At 36.0% G+C, this 19,744-nt stretch overlaps 2 protein-coding genes across 2 annotated transcripts in view; both read left to right on the top strand.

Moving 5' to 3' along the window:
• LOC109099391 overlaps positions 1-19,744 on the top strand; it is a 31,098-nt gene that overhangs the window by 10,814 nt on the left and 540 nt on the right. The window contains 24 exon segments of the mRNA XM_042768258.1: positions 1,416-1,439; positions 1,515-1,686; positions 1,892-2,181; positions 3,018-3,175; positions 3,389-3,629; positions 4,333-4,454; positions 5,965-6,060; positions 6,175-6,307; positions 6,570-6,691; positions 7,214-7,306; positions 7,413-7,548; positions 8,810-8,931; positions 9,024-9,299; positions 10,066-10,069; positions 10,163-10,237; positions 10,353-10,477; positions 10,569-10,715; positions 10,968-11,060; positions 11,190-11,325; positions 13,181-13,207; positions 13,612-13,690; positions 13,692-13,808; positions 18,487-18,755; positions 18,867-19,012. Coding sequence (XP_042624192.1) covers positions 1,416-1,439; positions 1,515-1,686; positions 1,892-2,181; positions 3,018-3,175; positions 3,389-3,629; positions 4,333-4,454; positions 5,965-6,060; positions 6,175-6,307; positions 6,570-6,691; positions 7,214-7,306; positions 7,413-7,548; positions 8,810-8,931; positions 9,024-9,299; positions 10,066-10,069; positions 10,163-10,237; positions 10,353-10,477; positions 10,569-10,715; positions 10,968-11,060; positions 11,190-11,325; positions 13,181-13,207; positions 13,612-13,690; positions 13,692-13,808; positions 18,487-18,755; positions 18,867-19,012 — 3,203 coding nt within the window.
• LOC109099388 (sushi, nidogen and EGF-like domain-containing protein 1) lies at positions 5,970-8,199 on the top strand. Its single transcript, XM_042767141.1, has 7 exons — positions 5,970-6,060; positions 6,175-6,307; positions 6,570-6,691; positions 6,830-7,108; positions 7,214-7,306; positions 7,413-7,833; positions 7,946-8,199. The coding sequence occupies exons 1-6, from the start codon at positions 6,016-6,018 to the stop codon at positions 7,563-7,565; spliced, it is 825 nt and encodes a 274-aa protein (XP_042623075.1). The 5' UTR covers positions 5,970-6,015; the 3' UTR covers positions 7,566-7,833; positions 7,946-8,199.

Below are 19,744 nucleotides of genomic sequence, written 5' to 3'. Positions count from 1 at the left end.
ATTCTTTCTGATTTGAGTGATCCTTCTCTATCAAGCTAGCTAAATATGTTTAACGTGAATTCTTGCTAAATATGCAGTTATATTAAGGGCTGTTGCCATGTATTGCACTCATGATGGAGCGGTGGTGGAGCGCTTTTGGATCGAGTGAAAAAAATACTCTCTGTCTTTTAAAAAATCCGTTCCTCACTCCAGTCAAAATCACACCGCTCCACTCCACCCACATACTCTGATTGTGAGTTACTTTTGCTGTCATGACAGATGTATTTCAGAACCAGCCACTATCAAAATAATCTAATTGCAGGCGTGTGCCAGATATTATTGCTTGCGGGCCAGTTTTGACCCGCGGGACACCTATTGCCGACCACTGCTCTAAACTCTGCAAAACTCCAAACTCTGCATTTGAACAGTCAATAGCAAATTATAAAACATACTTACAGGCTCTGATTCAGAAGTGTCAGATTATACTAGCAAAGTTTGAATTGCCCCATTTTTTTTTTTAGAAACAGCATTTCTGCACAGCTAGCTTTGCTCTCTCCCAGGTTAAGGAAACTTTCCTCCGTAAAATGTGCTGCAGGCCTCAAAAAGAGGGTGCTTGCAAAATGACCAAAATGAGAATGATGAGAGAGAGAGAGAGAGAGAGAGAGAGAGAGGGGGAAAATAACTATTAAGAGGTGCAAACCAGCAAATGTTTTCTTAGGGAGCTATTTCTACCTGATCTAACCCTAATGTAGATGGATTAGGTTTATATTTTGGGGTTGAATTAAATCACATTAGATGTTATCACACGAGAAATTGTACATATTCAATGAAGAAAAACACTTAAAGGGACTTAAAATCTTTACTCAAATGAAAACACTTTCATCATCCTTATGGCAGTACATGCTGGTTTTATCTCATGCCTAAAGGCTGCAACACACACAATTTTTGTTCAGTGCTGAGTTATACATGCAAATTCTCTCATTATAACATGCAGAGTGTATACACATAATGAAAATAATAGATTGATTGCACAGTGTAGACAGATTCCTTGGTCATTGTTATTCAGCCACACACATGCTGCAATGTTTCCGGAATGACATCCTCATATTTATGCAGGATTCACTCTCGACATAGCAGTGACCAACATAGTGATAACTATAGCGATGGATTGGACAAAATACTTGAAAATGTGCATTAAGACTGAAGCATTTTTTTTATTTTATAAAAAAAAATGTTTAAAAAATTGTGCTGTGTGAACCCTTCATTAGTTGTCCGGAGGTGTTGTGAATACGGAAGCCGACTAACCACACTTTGCTTGAAAGGGACTTTGAAATCTTGTGATTCATCTTGAAAACACACACACTTTGTGTGAAGCATGTTGTGTTTTTTTTTTTTTTTTTTTTTTAACTATCCCTTTCTCCTTTTGCATTTTTTAGGTGACACAAGAAAAGCTATAAAAGGTAATAATATATTTAAAGTACAAAAAATATTTTACATTTGGTGTAAGTTTTTAAAGCTCTCATTTTTCTCTTCAGCCCAGAGCTGTGGGGTTTCTCCACTCAGCACTCGTATTGTTGGGGGTGAGGATGCAGCTGTGGGGAACTGGCCTTGGCAGGTCAGTCTACAATATTTTGGCTATCACTTCTGTGGAGGGTCCCTCATCAGCCAGGAATGGGTGCTCACTGCAGCTCACTGCGTGTACTTCTTGTAAGAACACAAATAATGTAGACACATGCATTTTCTGTAAAGCCGCTTTGAAACAATGTGTATTGTGAAAAACGCTATACAAATACATTTGATTTAATTTAATTTAATTGAATGTAAAAAAAAAATAATAATATGCATTTTAATATGAAGGTGCAGTTGTTACTCTTGGAGCTATCACAGTGAGAGTATTTGCTTCCTCATTTAGATCCTCAGACATTGGACTGAACTGTATTGTTTATCTGGGTAGACAGAGCCAAAATATTTCAGTCTCTAACCCACATGAGGTAAGTCGAGGAATCCGATCCATCATTCCACATCCAGACTATGACCCCTACCAGTTCACCAATGACATTGCCTTGCTGAGACTGAGTTGGCCAGTGAACTATACCAACTACATCAGCCCGATCTGCCTGGCTGCATATGACAGTGTCTTTCATGATGGCACCACCTGCTGGGCCACTGGATGGGGAGAAACTGGTTTTGTAGGTAATCATCTTTAATTTGACACACTGGACTACGTGCAATATGGATTATGTAATCAATACTTGTAATTGTGCTAAATTAAATTGTAAACTTGTTGTGTATTATTGAAGTGGGACACTTTGGGCAATTTATATTCCTTATAATTGTAGGGATCCAAATGATATAACCTGATATTGTAACACACTGGAAAGCGTAGGATGTCTCTTACCTTAGTCAAAAGCACCCTCCCCCCCCAAAAAAAAAAAATAAAAAAAAAAAAACACACAAAGAAAGAAAGAAGGGAATACTTAACAAAATACTGGAAAGAAAAAGAAAGCAAACTCCAGTTTCAGTCATTTTCCTAATACTTACTATTGCTTTTCTTGCCATGTAACCTTGTTATCTTAAAACCCCAAAAGTTCTGAATTTTTTTATCATATTCAAACTTGGCAAATGAGACTGAATGAATTGACTTAATGCAATAAAACGAAGGTACGATTTGCATTTAATGCATTTCATATGAAAATGACAAACGTAGCGTTTTGATAACAAACTAAATTCAGTTAATTCCCTTTTATGCACATACTTTTAAACACTTTGTGTTCATGAAATGCAAATCTTCATAACATGCATTTATTTAGCGATCTGTCAATCTGTATATCTTTCAGGGAATGGGCTTTTGTGTGCTTTCTTATGCATGAAATATAAACTTCACACAGTAGTTATCTTTTAATGCTAAGAGATATTTATTTATTTATTTATTTTTTATCTGTGAGACTGTAAGTGTATCATACAGTGAATCATATTTACATCAAAATGTCTCAAAAGCTGTTTATTATTATTATTATTATTATTATTTTAACTCTTAGGTGCTCAGCCCAGTTCTGGAGCTCTGCAGGAGGTGAAGATGAATGTGGTGGAGAATAAGGACTGTAACTGCATGTTTCAAGACTCCCTATTGTTTGACATAACAATTACTCCGGCAATGATGTGTGCAGGAGGAGAGAGCGGCAAAGGAGTATGTTTTGTAAGTTACAATAGTTTATGACACAGTATTGTTGAATTCTTGATTCTAAATGAGAGGATGACCATATTGCAGCTTATCACTTTGTTCAATAACACGTGTACATGTACTTACTATGATAAAGAGTAAGCTAAATCTTTCTACAGACATATAGCTGGTATCTTTCAAATTAATATTTTAATAATATGAATTGAGATCCCTCTCATTAATTTTTAGGGAGATTCTGGTGGTCCATTACAGTGTAAGCAGGGTTCTGTATGGATCTTAGCTGGCGTCACAAATTTTGGGATTCCTTGTGGCACTGGAATTGTACCTGACAGCTATGCTAGAGTATCCAAATTCCAAAACTGGATCTTGGAGAATGTAAATGGATCAGATATTGGATTTGTGACTTTTTCATCTGATGTTGAAGATAAAGACAGCAGCTATTTGTGCAGTGAAGAAGATATAGCCCTAGGTAAGAGTGAAAGCAGATAACAGATAACAGTAATCTGGCTCTCTACACAAGCGAATGTGATAGATTAATGAAATAACACTTGAACAATACTTTTACAGCTTTTATTAAGCTTGGGTTGTGTTTATTTCTACATATACAATTTGTAACATAAATTAATTAAAGGGATGGTTCACCCAAAATAAAACAATTCTATCTTAATTTACTCACCCCCATGTCATTCCAAACCTGTATGACTTTTATTTATCTGTGGAACACAAAGGAAGATACTTGGAAAAATGTCTCAGTGTTTTTGATCCAGTGGTGTTTTGAACCCCACTGACTTTTACCCTAACCTTGGCATTTAACCAAACAAGCCCATGAGGTCATCTAGATTTTTAACTATCAGCTTAACATAAAATACACTTTGCAGCTCATTCTAGCAATTGCTAAACATGATTAGGAGCAGGTAAACTCATCATATACAGGTGCATTAAAAATATCTTATTTATTTGTTTCTTAGTGTATTGTTTCCTGTCAGACTGATTAAACCTGTGCACTCCAACCCCTAGAAATTGTGTAGTAGCCAGTTAACTGAGCAAAATTGGCCATTCCAGCCAGTTCATACCATGTTTGAATGCAATATGCTACATAATAATCATGGAATTATGTTGCAGATCATTGTATTTATTTATTTTCTTATTAATTTTTACATTTTTATTTTCAGGACTTTTTTACCCGTTTGGAAATAGAGACATAGAAATTCCCCCTCAAGATAATGGAAGCTCTCCATTAGTACTGGAAAAGCCCTTTGTATTTTTTGGACATGTTTTTGAGCAAGTTTATGTAAGAACATTCACTTCATAAATTCTTTGTCTGTATGTACAGTATGTACAGTGCATTCAGAAGTATTCAGAATTCACTCCATAACCCCAATGGCAATGCACAAAACAGATTTGTGATAATTTTGCAAATTTATTAAAAAGAACAAACTGAAATAAAACTTATTAAGTTGAAGCGTCTTTGTCAGCAGTTACAGCCTCAAGTATTTTTGGGTATGATCCTACAAACTTTGCACACTTTGATTTGGGGATTTTCTTGCATTCTTTTCCACAGATTTATGTGGGAAAATACAATTTAAAGCTTTACATTATTTCTCAAATGAAAAAATCTTGACTTTTTAAAATGTATTCAACAATTAAAAATGATAAATAATCTGTTCAATTAATATTTACAACTACTCATCTCAAAAACAGAAATCACAATAACAATAATGTCATTACATTTTTAGCAATCCTTCCCATTCATACTCGCATGTCCCAAACAGGGTTGCTAAACTGCGAACCTCATATAAAACTTAATTACTTTACATCATTACACAAAAATGAAGAACTTAAACTATCCATTTGTTGAATACAAATCAAACATGACTTTTTATTTTGTACTGCCAAAGCTCTTTATAATATTGTTTTACCTCTTTTTCAGGTTAATAACAATGGGCATTTGACATTTGATGGGCCGCTATCACAGCCAACACCCAATTATTTACAGTTGCAACTCGACAGAGACATCATTGCTCCACTTTGGACAAATCTGGACAACACTGTCAGTGGAACAATCTCCTATCGTCAGGTCACCAGAGGTGGACTCTTACAAGCAGCATCAAATAACATAAACCAGTATTTTCCCAATCTGAACTTCACTGCCGCACTGCTATTTATTGCTACTTGGGATAAAGTACCGTATTATAACAACTTACAATCGGTAATCTATCTTTATTGCTGTTCTAACTCACATCTGGTAGTTTTTGAAAGTTTGGGGAAAGACTTTTGGAATTTATTTGTTCCAAGTATTATTCGCATATTTAGATGAGGTATCTTAACATGTTTTAACACGATATCTTTTGGTGTCTCTCTCTTTTTTTTAAGATCAAATTATATTTTTTTATTTCTCTAAGAATGCAGGTAAACTTATAGTATGTTACGCCAACATATCTCTCCCAGTTGTTCCAAACCAAGACAACTTTTATCAAAATTATTAATTTGTAATAATTCATGGTTGGTAAAAAAAAAAAAAAAAAAAAAAAAAAAAAAACGATTTCTGCATGAACAGTGCTTTATCAATCACTGTGCTGTTAGACAATCAACCTTTTTTGTTCAAGAAATATCACTGACATTTCACTAATGTGACCTCAGATTGTTTGGGTAACCGATAAAGGGAGTGCTGTTTATTATTATTAAAGCACATAAATAGGAAGATGAATTGCTTTTGTTTGAGAAACTGCAGATTTAATCAAGAATAAAGATGGAATTACTCTCTGTCTATGAGCTATTAAGATAATTTTCTGTTCCTGTAACAGAGTTCATCTTTTCAAGTTGTTTTGGTCTCTGGTGGTTCTCTGTCTTTTGTCATGATGAACTATGGAAATATCTCTGCTACAGATCAACAGTTTCAGGTTAGAAAGGATGAGAACCGTATATATCTGAACTCTGGCATTAATATCGATATTAGAGAACTTGTAAGAAACTTGCGCTTCACAGTGTTTTTGATGATGTTTTCGTTTACTCAGGCTGGATATGGCACAGTTAATTCAACAAATAATTTTTCAATCCCTGTGCCTGATGAAAATGAGCTCTTCAACTCCAGTAATGTCAATGTGCCGGGACGCTGGGTATTTCGTGTTGATGGTGGACCTGAGGAGGGTAAATATTTTGACTGTGTTTGATAGCGTACAATGACTTTTCAAAACAAGAAGCGCATCTGATCAAATCAGAACAACTAAGATTTGTTACTCATTTTCGTAAGTTGTAAAGATCTTTAAGTATAAATTGAAAGCCACTCTAATTTGTTGGAAAACTATGCCCTGATATACATCAATGATACTTTTGTTTTACAATTTAATTTGCACTCAGTGATTAAATATTGCAGTTCATGTAATGTGATGATATTCTTTTACAAAAACAGGAATTTTCTACCCATATGGAGATGAGGATACAAAGAACCATTCAGAGTATTTTGGGAGTTCTCCACTGATCCCTCTGGCTCAGCCATTTGTGTACTTCGGGCTTATTTATAATGAGCTATACGTAAGCAGCGTTGTCACATTTATGACATTGTACACTTTTTTAACTGAAACAGCAGGAGTGGCTTTACATTTCACATTATAAGAATATTCTCTGAAAGTCCAGATGACTGAGAATTTTACTGTTTTGGTCCCATAACAGGTGCATAACCAGGGGTATTTGACTTTTAATGAGCTGATTAACCAGTTGCAACCCTATTATTTTCCTGCATACTCATCTGTGGACATCATCGCTCCCCTATGGACAGATATTGCCATTACACATAAAGGAACAATCACTTACCGACAAGTAACAGATTCCCATCTCTTGAATCGGGCCTCAAAAGACATAAACCAATTTTACCACAACTTGAACTTCTCTGCCACATGGGTTTTCATTGTTACGTGGGATAAAGTATCGTTCTATGGATACAGGCGGACAGTAAGTCCCTTTTTATATGGTGCAGTTTCTTGCACTGAAATTTGTTATAAGGAAACCGTTTCCCCTGTTCTCTGTATTAATGTAGATATTCCCTTTGTCTTCCAGGAGTCAACTTTTCAAGCCGTTTTGGTGTCTGGCAAAAACATGTCATTTACACTCATGCATTATGGTCATATCGCCCCGACATATGCATTTAAGGTAAAGTAATGTGAAAAATACACTGAAAACATTTTTTTTTTTAAATCACTATATGATAAGTGTTTGATTTTAACTAAACTTTTCATTGTCTTTTTTTGATTAACAGTCTAGCTGTGCCACAAGTGATTCAACTGATTTATTTTCAGTTCCTGTCTATGATGCCACAAAACTGCCATACACAAGCAATGTCAACGTCATGGGTCGATGGGTATTTCGAACTGACAAAGCATCAGAAAACAATGGTAAACTAATACAATAATTTAAAATGCATGCCATTTATTTCTTACCTTGTTTAATAGTTGTGTTTCATAGATGTAGGACAATTCATTAGACACAATGTAGGGTAACGTTGAGGGTTACAGATTAATTAAAATCATAAGCGTGCTGAAAAATAAACTTGTATACTTGCAGGACTGTTCTATCCATTTAGGAATGGGAACAAACTAAACCTTCAACAATATGGGTTTTCAGAGCTCTATTTGCAGACACCATTTTCTTACTTCGGGCTCACATACAGAACTGTTTATGTGAGGACACTCATTAATGCAGCTGCATTTTTTAAAAGCATTTTATCACTTATACTAACCTTTAAAAGTATTCATCAATATGTAATATCTGTTAATTCAAAAACCCTTTTAGGTTTACAAAAATGGATTTCTTACTTTCAACTGGCCGCTGTTTCCTTCAAGTCCCCCTACTCTTCCAGCAAATATAGACATTGTTGCTCCACTATGGACAGATATTGATAACAGTGACGTTTACTTTCAAGAATTCAAGGGTGTCCGAGTACTACAGCGAGTTACAAATGATATACGTCAATATTTTCCTAATACAAATTTCACTGCCGACTCAGTTTTTGCTTGTACTTGGGAAAATGTGACATATTTTAACACTTCAGCTCAGGTAAGATTTGTTACATTATTTGCTTTCACTTGTCTTGTGATTATGAGATAATAATCATGTTGTTTTGCTTTTCTTCTGCAGAATTCCTCTTTTCAAGTACTGCTGATTTCTGGTTCTGGATTATCATTTATTGTATTTAATTACGGCAGTATTCCTCAAACTAAACATATTGCACTGGTAAGAGCTTTTCAAAACCATGTGTTTTTTTAATTTAAAAATTTAATTTCATTTACAGTATTCAGGACGGTTAAAATGTATTTATAGAGATATAGTAAAAAAAAAAAAAACTGTAGAATTTTAGCCACAGCTCTTCTTATCCACAGACCTGTAACAAACATGTATGTAATAATTATTTAGGCTGGATATGACACTGATGATTCCAACAGTTATTATACAATTCCTGTGTCTAACGTCGCTAGCCTGACCCACTCCACAAATGTCAATGTTAAGGGCCGTTGGGCTTTTCCTACTTTGCCAATAGAACATGGTAATGTTCCTTTTTTTCTTCACCTCAATGTAATTAACTTCTTTTTTTTGTTGTTGTTTACTTTTATTATGTTCTGTACCAAGGCCATAATATGTGATGTCATGCATTTCCAGGTCTCTTTTATCCATCTGGCCATCAGGACTCTCAGAATCCCTGTCAAAGTAATGAAAGCTCACCAGCCCTGCATTTGCAGTATCCTTTCTTGTACTTTGGACGCACATATCACAACATATATGTGAGACACTGTGCTAAATATGCTACATTTAAAGTACATTAATGTATTACAAGTCATGTTGCTTCAGTTAAATGTTTAAATCTTTGCTATAGGTCGACAATAATGGACTTTTGACATTTGAACCATTTTATGAAAGACTCCCCAAGGCTTTCCCTGCCAACTCTAATAGAGACATTATAGCTCCACTCTGGGGAAAGTTTGACTGTAGCGTCAGTGGAAACATCTCCTACCGCGTGGTAACTCGAGGCCGTATTCTGGACCGGGCAAGAAATGATATCAAACAGTATTTCCCTCAGTTTGGGTTCTCAGTACACACAGTCTTCATTGCTACTTGGAATAGAGTGCCTTACTTGAACAGCCCCACGACGGTATGTAGATTGAAAGGCTATGTTAATCTTCCTAAAAAGTTTATTGTAAATCTCAGGCAGAAATTGAAAGTGAGTTTTAAATTCTTGACAACATCACACTTATTTTAAGGATTGCATAGGGGGCTTTCGCACCGAAGCAACGTTTTCATAGTTCTATTACTATTAACGTGTTCACACCGCAGGAACTGGGAATGATTTTACTTAGGTCTAAGTAAAAGACTTTAAGTCTAGACTTAAATGTGGATATTGTTTTAGCACATCTGATGTTTTCTGGAAACTGGATCCAACTTTAGAATTCCTAAATAAAACCAGGAAAAAAGCCCAAGGGGACAATTTTATGCTGGAGGACCACCCTTGTAGCTAGTTTCTATGAGTTTAACTAAATTTCCATAACTACCTGGTGTGAAAGCCCCTATACATTTAGCCTAAATGAGTTTTGATTATAGACCATTTGTAGCTTTGTTCTTGCATTTAAAATTTTTGTTTTTACTGGACTTTGCCTAGGAATCTTCGTTCCAAGTCATTCTAGTCATTTGCAGAACTCTTTCCTTTGTCATAATGAACTACGGAAATATCTCCTCAGCTGATCAAAGTTTTCAGGTAGGACAGAATAAGAATCTTGTTACAAAACTTTGAAATTCAGATTATATTAATGGGGCCCTAGATGTCTTTCAGTGGAATTAGTAAAGAAAAAATGTTCCAAAGATCATATGACCTGGTCATATATATTTAATTTATTAATTAACTTTTCTCTCTTTTTTTACAGCAAAGTACGTAGAATTTCAAAGTACGTAGAATTTTACAGGCTGGCTATGACACAATAAACTCCATAAATTACTTTTCAATCCCTGTGCCTGATGAAGATAAGCTGTTCAACTCCAGTAATGTCAATGTGCCGGGACGCTGGGTATTCCGTGTTGATGGTGGACCTGAGGAGGGTAACTTCACTGTTTATTATAAAGGATATCAAATTATTTTGATAAATAGCCATGAAATATAACAGGGGAAAAAATGGTAGAAAAACACTCATAATTATAGTATTGTGAATATTAGGGATATTCTACCCATATGGAGGTGTAGAGGATGAGATGAGCCCCCAGTCAGATGATGGAAGTTCTCCACCGATTCCTCTGCTGCAGCCATTTGTGTACTTTGGCCGTGTTTATGACAAAATATTTGTAAGAAGCATTGTGATATTCGTTATATTAATTTATATATATTCCACATAGATGATGTTACTAATCCAGATAACTGGTTTTTATCCTACAGGTGAATAATAATGGCGATCTGACCTTTGACAGGCCACTTTATCAGTGGTATCCCAATTATTTTCCTGCATACTCGTCTATAGACATCATCGCTCCACTGTGGACAGACATTTATAATTATGAGAAAGGAACCATCTCTTACAGACAAGTAACAGATGCTCGTCTCTTGAATCGGGCTTCAAGAGAAATAAAGAAATATTTTCCCAACTTGAACTTCTCTGCCTCTTGGGTTTTTATTGCTACATGGGATAAAGTACCATATTTTGGAAACAGTAAGGCAGTAAGTTTCTCTTTCAGTTAGCATGTTAACTTTTTGTTGCATAGTATTTTCATTGAGCTGAACTTCATGGAATATTCAGAATGATGCTTGTATTAATGAAGAATTCCCGCTCTCTTCCAGGAATCAACCTTCCAAGTGGTTTTGGTGTCTGGCAAAAACATGTCATTTACACTCATGCATTATGATTATATCACTCCCACCGAAAGCGTTGAGGTAAAGCAGTGTGAAAAATGCATCAAAATATTGTTTTACCCCAGTTTATGATCTTTAGCAGTGTGTAATTTTTTTGGATTTAATGTGGATTTTACTATTTTTTTTCTTTGTGTTTTTCTTCATTTACAGTTTGGCTTCGACACAATTAACTCTACTAATTTCTTTTCAAATCCGGTTTCTGATGTTGCAAATCTGTCATTCACAAGCAATGTCAATGTCATGGGTAGATGGGTATTTCGTGTTGATAATTCATCAGAAAACAATGGTAAATATATGTATTCATGAAATTTGTCATTTAGCTCAAATTCAGATGTCTAAGTTGATCTTTTGTCTTAAAACATATGGTTTTTTAAAGGGGTCATAAACTTAGAAATCAACTTTTACTTGAGCTTTTGATATATAAGAGGTCCTCGTACTAAAAGTTTCAGAACTGAAAACGTCCTTGTTACTGAAATAAAAGCTTTTATTGACACCAAGCCCAGCGAATGCCAGATCCTGAAATGTGCCTGCGTATGACATAATAGATGGGTTGTACACCACCTCCACAGAGGAATATTAATGCCCAATTCTGTAGCCCCATCTACTGATTCACGCATGACAGGGAAATAACATGATTGGCGCTAAACGGGATCGAGCAACCCAGGTATAAACATGCCATTAAAGATCACAAAATATTGTGCAGAGCCTGGTTGTGGAAGAACACAGTCGCTGCATAACCTTCATTTGGATTTAGATATTATGCTTGGTACACACGAAAAGATTTTTAAAATCTTATAAGATTTTCAAAATGTGAGAGACCACAAACATGAGGACATAAATTTGTAGATTTAACCATTTTGCTCCTATAGTGTGTGGTGTGCCATGATGTGACAAAGACAGCACACCACACACCAACAGATTTTCAACCAGAGTCCTGACTGTGACACAGGAAATCTCGCAAAATCTCTCGAGACTTGAGAATAAACATGGCGGACAATAGGCAGGAAGAAATTACAATGACTGCGTTTGTTATGCTTCCGTCTTCTGTCAGCTCACTTTCTGACTGAATATTGTTTTGTTTCACGTGATAATCTCCAGATCATATGCACATTTGTCCTCGGGGTTCCCCCCACACAACAGGATTTCTGATCATAAATATTCTATATGTTTCTCGATTCACGATCTGAGTGCCTCCGACATTCTTCAGAGCAGATTCAGTCACTCTTAACACACCTTGCACCACAGGAAAATCTGATAAGATTATCTTTAGAACCACCAAGATAATCGGGACATTACCTAGGATTGTCGTAAGGGGAGCAATCGGCCCCTGATTATCTTGTGGTGTGTACCAAGCATAAGTGTGCTGCACCATTTCTGTCAGATTCTATATAGATGGCACAGCATTGCTTTTTAATCTCAGTCTCTCTGAAAATCCAGCATCGACCTGTATCGTGGTCTAGTGGTTAGAGAGTTTGACTCCTAACCCTAAGGTTGTGGGTTCGAGTCTCGGGTGGCAATACCACGACTGAGGTGCCCTTGAGCAAGGCACCAAACCCCCAACTGCTCTCACAGGCGCCGCAGCATAAATGGCTGCCCACTGCTCCGGGTGTGTGTGTGTGTGCACTTGGATGGGTTAAATGCGGAACACAAATTCGTTACACTACTCAACATACACTTTTTCACTTAAACAAACGTCACTTTCACTTTTCAGTGTTTTACTCATGTGAGCTGAAACTTAAAAACATTAAAAATAAAGTTCAACCATGCATAAACCAAAGTCACAGAAGGTTCCAACTATGAAGGACGTAGCTTGTCAAACAGACACACAGAAAGTTAGTTTACTATGCAAAACTATTATCCAATCATAGCAGTGAGCATTTACTTTTAAGTCTTCAATGCGGCACACCCATAAAAACCGAGCGTTTCTCGAACCGGCTTCAAAACCAGGGTAGAATTTTTATTTATTTATTTTTTATTGCTTATTGATTTTGATGTTTTTAAGTGCAAAAACCATGCAAACGTCATAAGTGGACCTCGGACCACAGGATAAAATCCAGTTCATGACCCCTTTAAATTCTTTAAATAGTGTGTAGTTGTGTTTTATATATATATGTAACAGTTGCCTCTGTTTTGTTTTGCAGGATTCTGTATTAAAACTAATCCACAAGGTACATACAGTATATTTTATATCAACAATTTCCAGGTTTCCAGTTATATAGAGTAAAATATAATAAAAATACATTCACAATTGCTCATGCCCCTCAGATTTTTGAGTCAGTTGAATTTTGAATGACTCTTCCAAAACAGCAAAATAATATTTTGACCTTTAAAAATGTAATGATTATTGTAGGTGAAGTATATCAGTGCTGAAAACTTGCCACCTTTTGATGAGATTTGCTGTTCTGAATCTTTTGAATGTTCATAATTCATGCAGAACTGATGAGTAATTACATATTGAATAAGTATTTAAACATGGGTCCCCCTCAAAAAAATAAAAAAATGGAAGTGCATCATGCATCTGCAGCAGTATTGCTTGAAAAGTTCTTGGGTAATATTGTGTCCTTTGTGTTAGCTTCCTCAGATGATGTTTCTAGTGCTCTGATGTGTGGAAGAACCCCAGTTACCGCCAGCAGCAGGATAGTAGGAGGTCAGCGCTTCAGCTGGACGCTGGCCCTGGCAGGCTAGTCTCCTCTGGCAAGGCAGGCACATCTGTGGAGGTTCTCTCATCAACAAAGAGTGGGTGCTGTCTGCTGCCCACTGCTTTAATGGGTAAACTCATTCAACCTACTTGCAAATAAATACTAAAGTAGTTTACAATTTAACTGAGTAATTGATTTAATTCTAAAAGCCTAATGTATCATATCAACAGTATTGTATCAACAGGCTTTTAAAAAATGTTTATTTGTTCATCTTTCAGTCATCATTTTATTGCATTGCATTATGTTCCCTTTCATATGTTCACTCAGTTATACTCAGTGTTGCACCAGTGCTGACAGTGTGGGAACACCCGTGGATGGTACTGATTGTCTGAAGCCTGAGTAGAATCATGGCAGATGGCGCAGACATGCCCCTTTAAGAGATATTGCGTCACTCACCCTATATCAGCCATGCACGTGCCATCATTTCTCAGATTTCTTTTTCTTCAAGAAGAGATTGACGTATCTGTCTCTTGCTAGGTTTTTTTTTTTTTTTTTTTTGGATTACTTGTACTGTGCTTCAGTGGCTGTTTCAAGCAAAACACTTGTTTTCCTCATGTCATGTCATTTTTGAAGTGTGTTTCTCCATGTCATTGCCTCATTGACATCAGTGATCCACACGGTAGGTGTGAGAAGTTCGTTGTCACTTGAGGAATTGCTGTGATCGCGGCTTGAATTCTTTCACAAGAACGAAACATCATACTCCACCAATCACTCTGTTTCTGATGTTGCCGATGTGCCTAACAAGACCGAGCATTGGGTAAATGTGAGTTAATGGAGAGTGAGCAGATGGGATTTTCTTTTTCTGTCTCTTGCAAGAGAGAGAACGATTTGAAAGGCTGGCTTCTGTTTAGCATGGGGAGGTCAACAAGTGTTTTCTCGTTTCGCCTTTCTTGTTTTTTGAAAAGTTTCAGATGGTGAAACAGCAACTGGCAGTGTTTAAGCTGCTGCTTCCACATTGAACATGTGAGGCATCAGCTGCTTCACTACACTCTTGTGAGAACTCTGACCACCACCCTGAGTTGGCCTGCTCACTCTCCATGTGGGAAGTCGTGGCCTAGTGGTTAGAGAGCTTGTCTCCTAACCCTAAGGTTGTGTGTTCGAGTCTCGGGCTGGCAATAGCTTGACTGAGGTACCCTTGAGCAAGGCACCGAACCCCCAACTGCTCCCCGGATGTCACAGCATAAATGGCTGCCCACTGCTCCAGGTGTGTGTTCACGGTGTGTGTGTGTGTTCACTGTTGTGTGTGTGCACTTTGGATGGGTTAAATGCAGAGCTCGAATTCTGAGTATGGGTCACCATACTTGGCTGTATGTCATGTCACGTCAAGAGAAACAAACCAGTGAGTCCACCTCCTCAGACTATCTGGGGTCCATGATCTGGGGAAGGCCCCCTGCACTTCAGATCAGTGGTCCTTTCCCTGCAAGTTTTATAACCTGGATATTGTGGTTATCTATGTGTCTGATTTCTCTGGTCTGTGATGTGCATGGGCCAGACAGAGGTGGAAAGAGTACTGAAAAAATCTACTCAAGTAAAAATACTATTTTGTTAATTAAATTTTACTTAAGTACAAGTAAAATTACCAGTCTAAAAATCTACTCAAGTAAAAAGTAGCTAATTGAAAGTTTTAGTAAAAGTTACTTAGTTACATTTTAACAGCGGGAGAGAGCAAAAAGGGGATATAAAACTCAAACTAGTTGTTTTAAATTAAAGGAACACCTTTACAAATTAAACTGAAATATCAAAATAAAACGTCAACACATGACATTTAAAACATTTAGGGAGGTATGTGTCATTTTAATGCAGACCATCCCACTTTAAGCAGGCAGAAAAAGCAATGGCTACCGACAAAACAAGCTAAGAACGGTTTCGGAATATTTTAATTGCTTTTTAAGGATTAGAAAATTTAGACTTCACAATTTGTTGGTGCTTCACAATCTTGGACCCCAAAACAATTATTATTATAAATTACACAAAGAAAGTGAGCAACGGACACTAAAGCAGTCCATGACTTCAGTCTAATGTGAACTAGAAATTAGTCAATAGTCATAAATAACTGAAGCAAATCAATGGCTTACATTTATTTTGCACTTTGTTGTTTATGATTATGATTATGACAGAATTCGTGAATGCAGATACAGAATCCAGTCAGTGAGCGTGCACACTTGAACATCTCTGGCGTTCTCAAATCAAAATTGATCTGATTGGACATTGCATTCATAAGCTCAACAGAAAGGTGTGTGATTGGTTACAATGCTCAACTCTGCAAACTGCGAGTATAAAGAAATCTGATGTAACATCAGCAGATCTACTCTAAAATGTAAAACTTTTCATTAATTTCACATTACACTTAAATAGTGACCACCGTAATAGTTCTAGCTTTTTTTAAAAAAAAAAAAATTACATTTAAGGCCCTTTGAAATGTTTTCTTTTTTTCTCACCTGGTTTATTGTTACCAAATTCTGTTTACAAATGTCTAATTATTTGAATGCATAAAACATCGGTAACATTAATTTAATTAATCTTTTCATAATTTTAGTAGTAGTAGTAGTAGTAGTAGTAGTAGTAGTAGTAGGTACATTCTACTGAATAACAGTAATATAATTCAGGCAATTTAAATTCAGAAAATATTAATAAATTCATCTCTGATAATCGCAGGTTGCTATGGTCATGCAGGTTTGTTTACACATTAAACTTGTGGCCACGAGAAAAAATATGTAATTCCTTCAACATAAGAAGTCATGGCCACGAGAAATGGATGCTTAACATAGGATCTCAAGGCCACGACTTTACATCGCGTTGCTGTCGTTACCTCGACAAAATGACCTCCTGGCCACAACATTTTATAACGTTCCTTACGTTTATTACATAATTAATATCTCATGGCCTCGACATAATGGGTGAACTCCAAACATGCCTTGAAGGGCACTTCGGGAAGAGGACGCCATTTGTAGGGATGTTCCAAACAAAAGTAAACAACTTAATCCCTTCACGAAGGGCCCTTCCAGATTTTTTTTCATTTTTTTTTTCATTAGTGATAGAAATATGATTTAAGATGGTAGTGTAGGCAAGTTTAGTTTGAAAATATTTAATAGTAAATAAGACACAATTCAATATTTGAATAAAATAATAATAAGAGGAAATATTTATTTGCAACAACTGATGGAGTGCTGAATGCAGCACGCAGGCGCAGCGTTGTCAAGGTAAAATTTGGTCATTCATTCCCTTCGCCAAGGGAATTCCTAACACTTATATGAGACAGTAATGACCTACACCCTTCAAAGAACACACTTCAAGGGCTCTGTCCTTTGAAGGGAGTAGGGCATAGGGATGCTCACTTCAGTTTGGAATTTGCCCAATTTCACATTCCCATGAGTTAATATGTCGTGGCCACGGCAAAAATAAGTGAACCAAACATGTCGCCTTCCGGTCACCGTAAATACTTTTAAATGTCTGTGTCCATATGATATGACGATAGTTTTTCTCAAATGAAATGGGAAAATACTCATGAAGTGACTTAAAGCAGTTCTAGAGATTGTTTATGTTCATGTACTCATATACTGAGGCGGCAGATGCTGAAATAACCGTAAGCATCACGCGTGCTTCAGTAAGCTATGTGTGTAGTAAACGAAACCGCAAGTCTGCGCCATTCTTTCACACAAAAACACACAGAACATGCAGGATTCATATTTAAATAGTATTTTTCCCCCTTAATATTTATTGATACTAGTCCGTATCACGATTTTATTTAAGTGTATTGACCTACTTTTGATTAATTCACCCAAACTACATTCCGTGACATTCCGCGTTATACGGTAAATTCCATTTTATGACTGGATTCTGCAATTCCGTCCACGTTTTCTGCATTGTGGAAATCATAGGGCCCTGGTTTCATTTTCTGCTGGGTCTGCAATCTGCGCCACTAACATCGGTCTTGTTTGTCTCCATCTTTCTTGTGATTTAAGCACCAGTTTGTCCTTTCATTTATTTATTTATGTATTTATTTATTTTCTTTACTCAGTAACTACAATTAAGTATATTTTAAGTACAATACTTAAAATATACTTAAGTAAAAGTAAAATTACAGATTTAAAAAATTTCTTTAAAAAGTATAAGTACACAGAAAAGCTACTCAATTACAGTAACACGAGAAAATGGAAATAGTTACTTTCCACCTCTGGGGCCAGATTATGACAGTTTTCAGTTCAGAGCTTCATTGGACTCAGTTCCCATACCGTTAGCGCTGACGCAGCGTCGAGTGAACCTATGAAAGGTAGGCTAATGTCTAGGGTTACAGATTTAACCCATGTTCCCTGAGTATTGAACAAGACACTGCATAAATTAAAGAGAAAATATTATTGGGAGATTCAGAGTGACAGCTAATATTTATGCATTTTATGTTAGTAGTCTGTTACAGTTATAAAGATCTCATTGATTTGCATTACAAGCAATCAAACTTTAATCTTACATTTTGGTCATATAAATAACAACATATGTACCAAAATGCATATTTTGCTCAGTATAAAAATTGACTTGTATTTTTTTTCCTAGAGTTTGAGTTCCATATTCTCACTATATCATAGTATATGGGCCATAAAAGATTGTATCAAATATAAAACATTTTAGATTTTTATATTTATTTTAAGAATCTGTTAAAAAAAATTCTCACTGTTGTTTTATATTTCAGGTTTTACATGGTTAAAACTCATTTCTCTCTAGTTTTTCACTATCTATTTATTTAACTTCCTCAGGGATCCTGCATATTATTACACTGTGTCTTTGGGGCGACACACCCAGGAAGGCTTCAACCCCAATGAAGTGTTCAGATATGTGAGATTAATCAACAAACATCCTAGTTACAACCATTTAACAAATGACAATGATATTGCTCTTCTCAAACTGAGCTCTCCAGTCACATTCACTGACTACATCAGACCCGTGTGTCTAGCAGCTTATACCAGTGTGTTCAACAGCGGCACAGACAGCTGGATCACTGGATGGGGAAACATTGGTGAAGGAGGTGAGTATTCATTCCCATTTCACATTAAAATCAAAATGAAAAGCCTTTTACAGTGCCATTCAAAACAGGACAGTTGTGCAGAGTAAAAAACAACTCATGTCTTTCCTATAGTGCCCCTTCCATCCCCTGAAGTTCTACAGGAAGTGGAGGTTCCTGTAATTGGTAACAGACAGTGCAACTGTCTCTATGGAGTTGGAGAGATAACAGACAACATGATCTGTGCTGGTCTCCTGGAAGGAGGCAAGGACTCATGTCAGGTACAGAAACCCTCTGTTCAGCCCAAACTTGTGTTTACAAGATAAACAATGAGTGCTTCAAATAAGGAATAAATAACTAGGTTTGCAAAAAAAATTGTGAGGTTTATGTCAAGTCTTTGAAAGATATTCAGAGACTTTTTCAGACACTTGTTAACAAGCAAACAAGATATTCCCAAGTAATTGGTGTTTGGTAGTTCTTGATGGACAAAAATAAATACATACATACATACATACATACATACATAAAATAAATCTATGCACCATTATTTTTATTTTACTTAAATTTCCCCAGTCTTGTCTTTACAATAGTTAGCTTTTAATAACATATTGGCAAATGTGCATTCATTATTAAAATACAGTATAGCCAACATACCGTACACTACCATTCAAAAATTTGGGGTCGGTAAGATTTTATGTTTTTGAAAGAAGTCTCTTATGCTCACCAAGGCTGGATTTATTTGATCAAAAATACAGTAACAGTAATATTGTAAAATAATTTACATATAATTTACAATCATTGTTTTCTATTTTTATATATTTTAAAATGTAAATTATTCCGAAGCTGAATTTTCAGCATCATTAATTTAGTCTAACCCTAACCCTTCAGAAATCATTCTAATATGCTGATTTGCTGCTTAAGAAACATTTCTGATTATTATCCATGTTGAAGACTTTTGGTCAATATAATGCATCCTTACTGAATAAAAGTATTAATTTCTTTAAAAAAAAAAT

The sequence above is a fragment of the Cyprinus carpio genome, chromosome A12 (genome assembly GCF_018340385.1).
Source record: "Cyprinus carpio isolate SPL01 chromosome A12, ASM1834038v1, whole genome shotgun sequence".
Taxonomy (NCBI): domain Eukaryota; kingdom Metazoa; phylum Chordata; class Actinopteri; order Cypriniformes; family Cyprinidae; genus Cyprinus; species Cyprinus carpio.
This window is presented reverse-complemented; position numbering and strand designations above follow the sequence as displayed.

Bases quoted from the DNA above. Each gene is read 5' to 3' on its own strand.
- LOC109099388 (XM_042767141.1), top strand. From the start codon at position 6,016: ATGATGAACTATGGAAATATCTCTGCTACAGATCAACAGTTTCAG. The intron at 6,061-6,174 runs GTTAGAAAGGAT...TCGTTTACTCAG, and splicing joins CTACAGATCAACAGTTTCAG to GCTGGATATGGCACAGTTAA. The intron at 6,692-6,829 runs GTAAGCAGCGTT...GTCCCATAACAG, and splicing joins TTATTTATAATGAGCTATAC to GTGCATAACCAGGGGTATTT.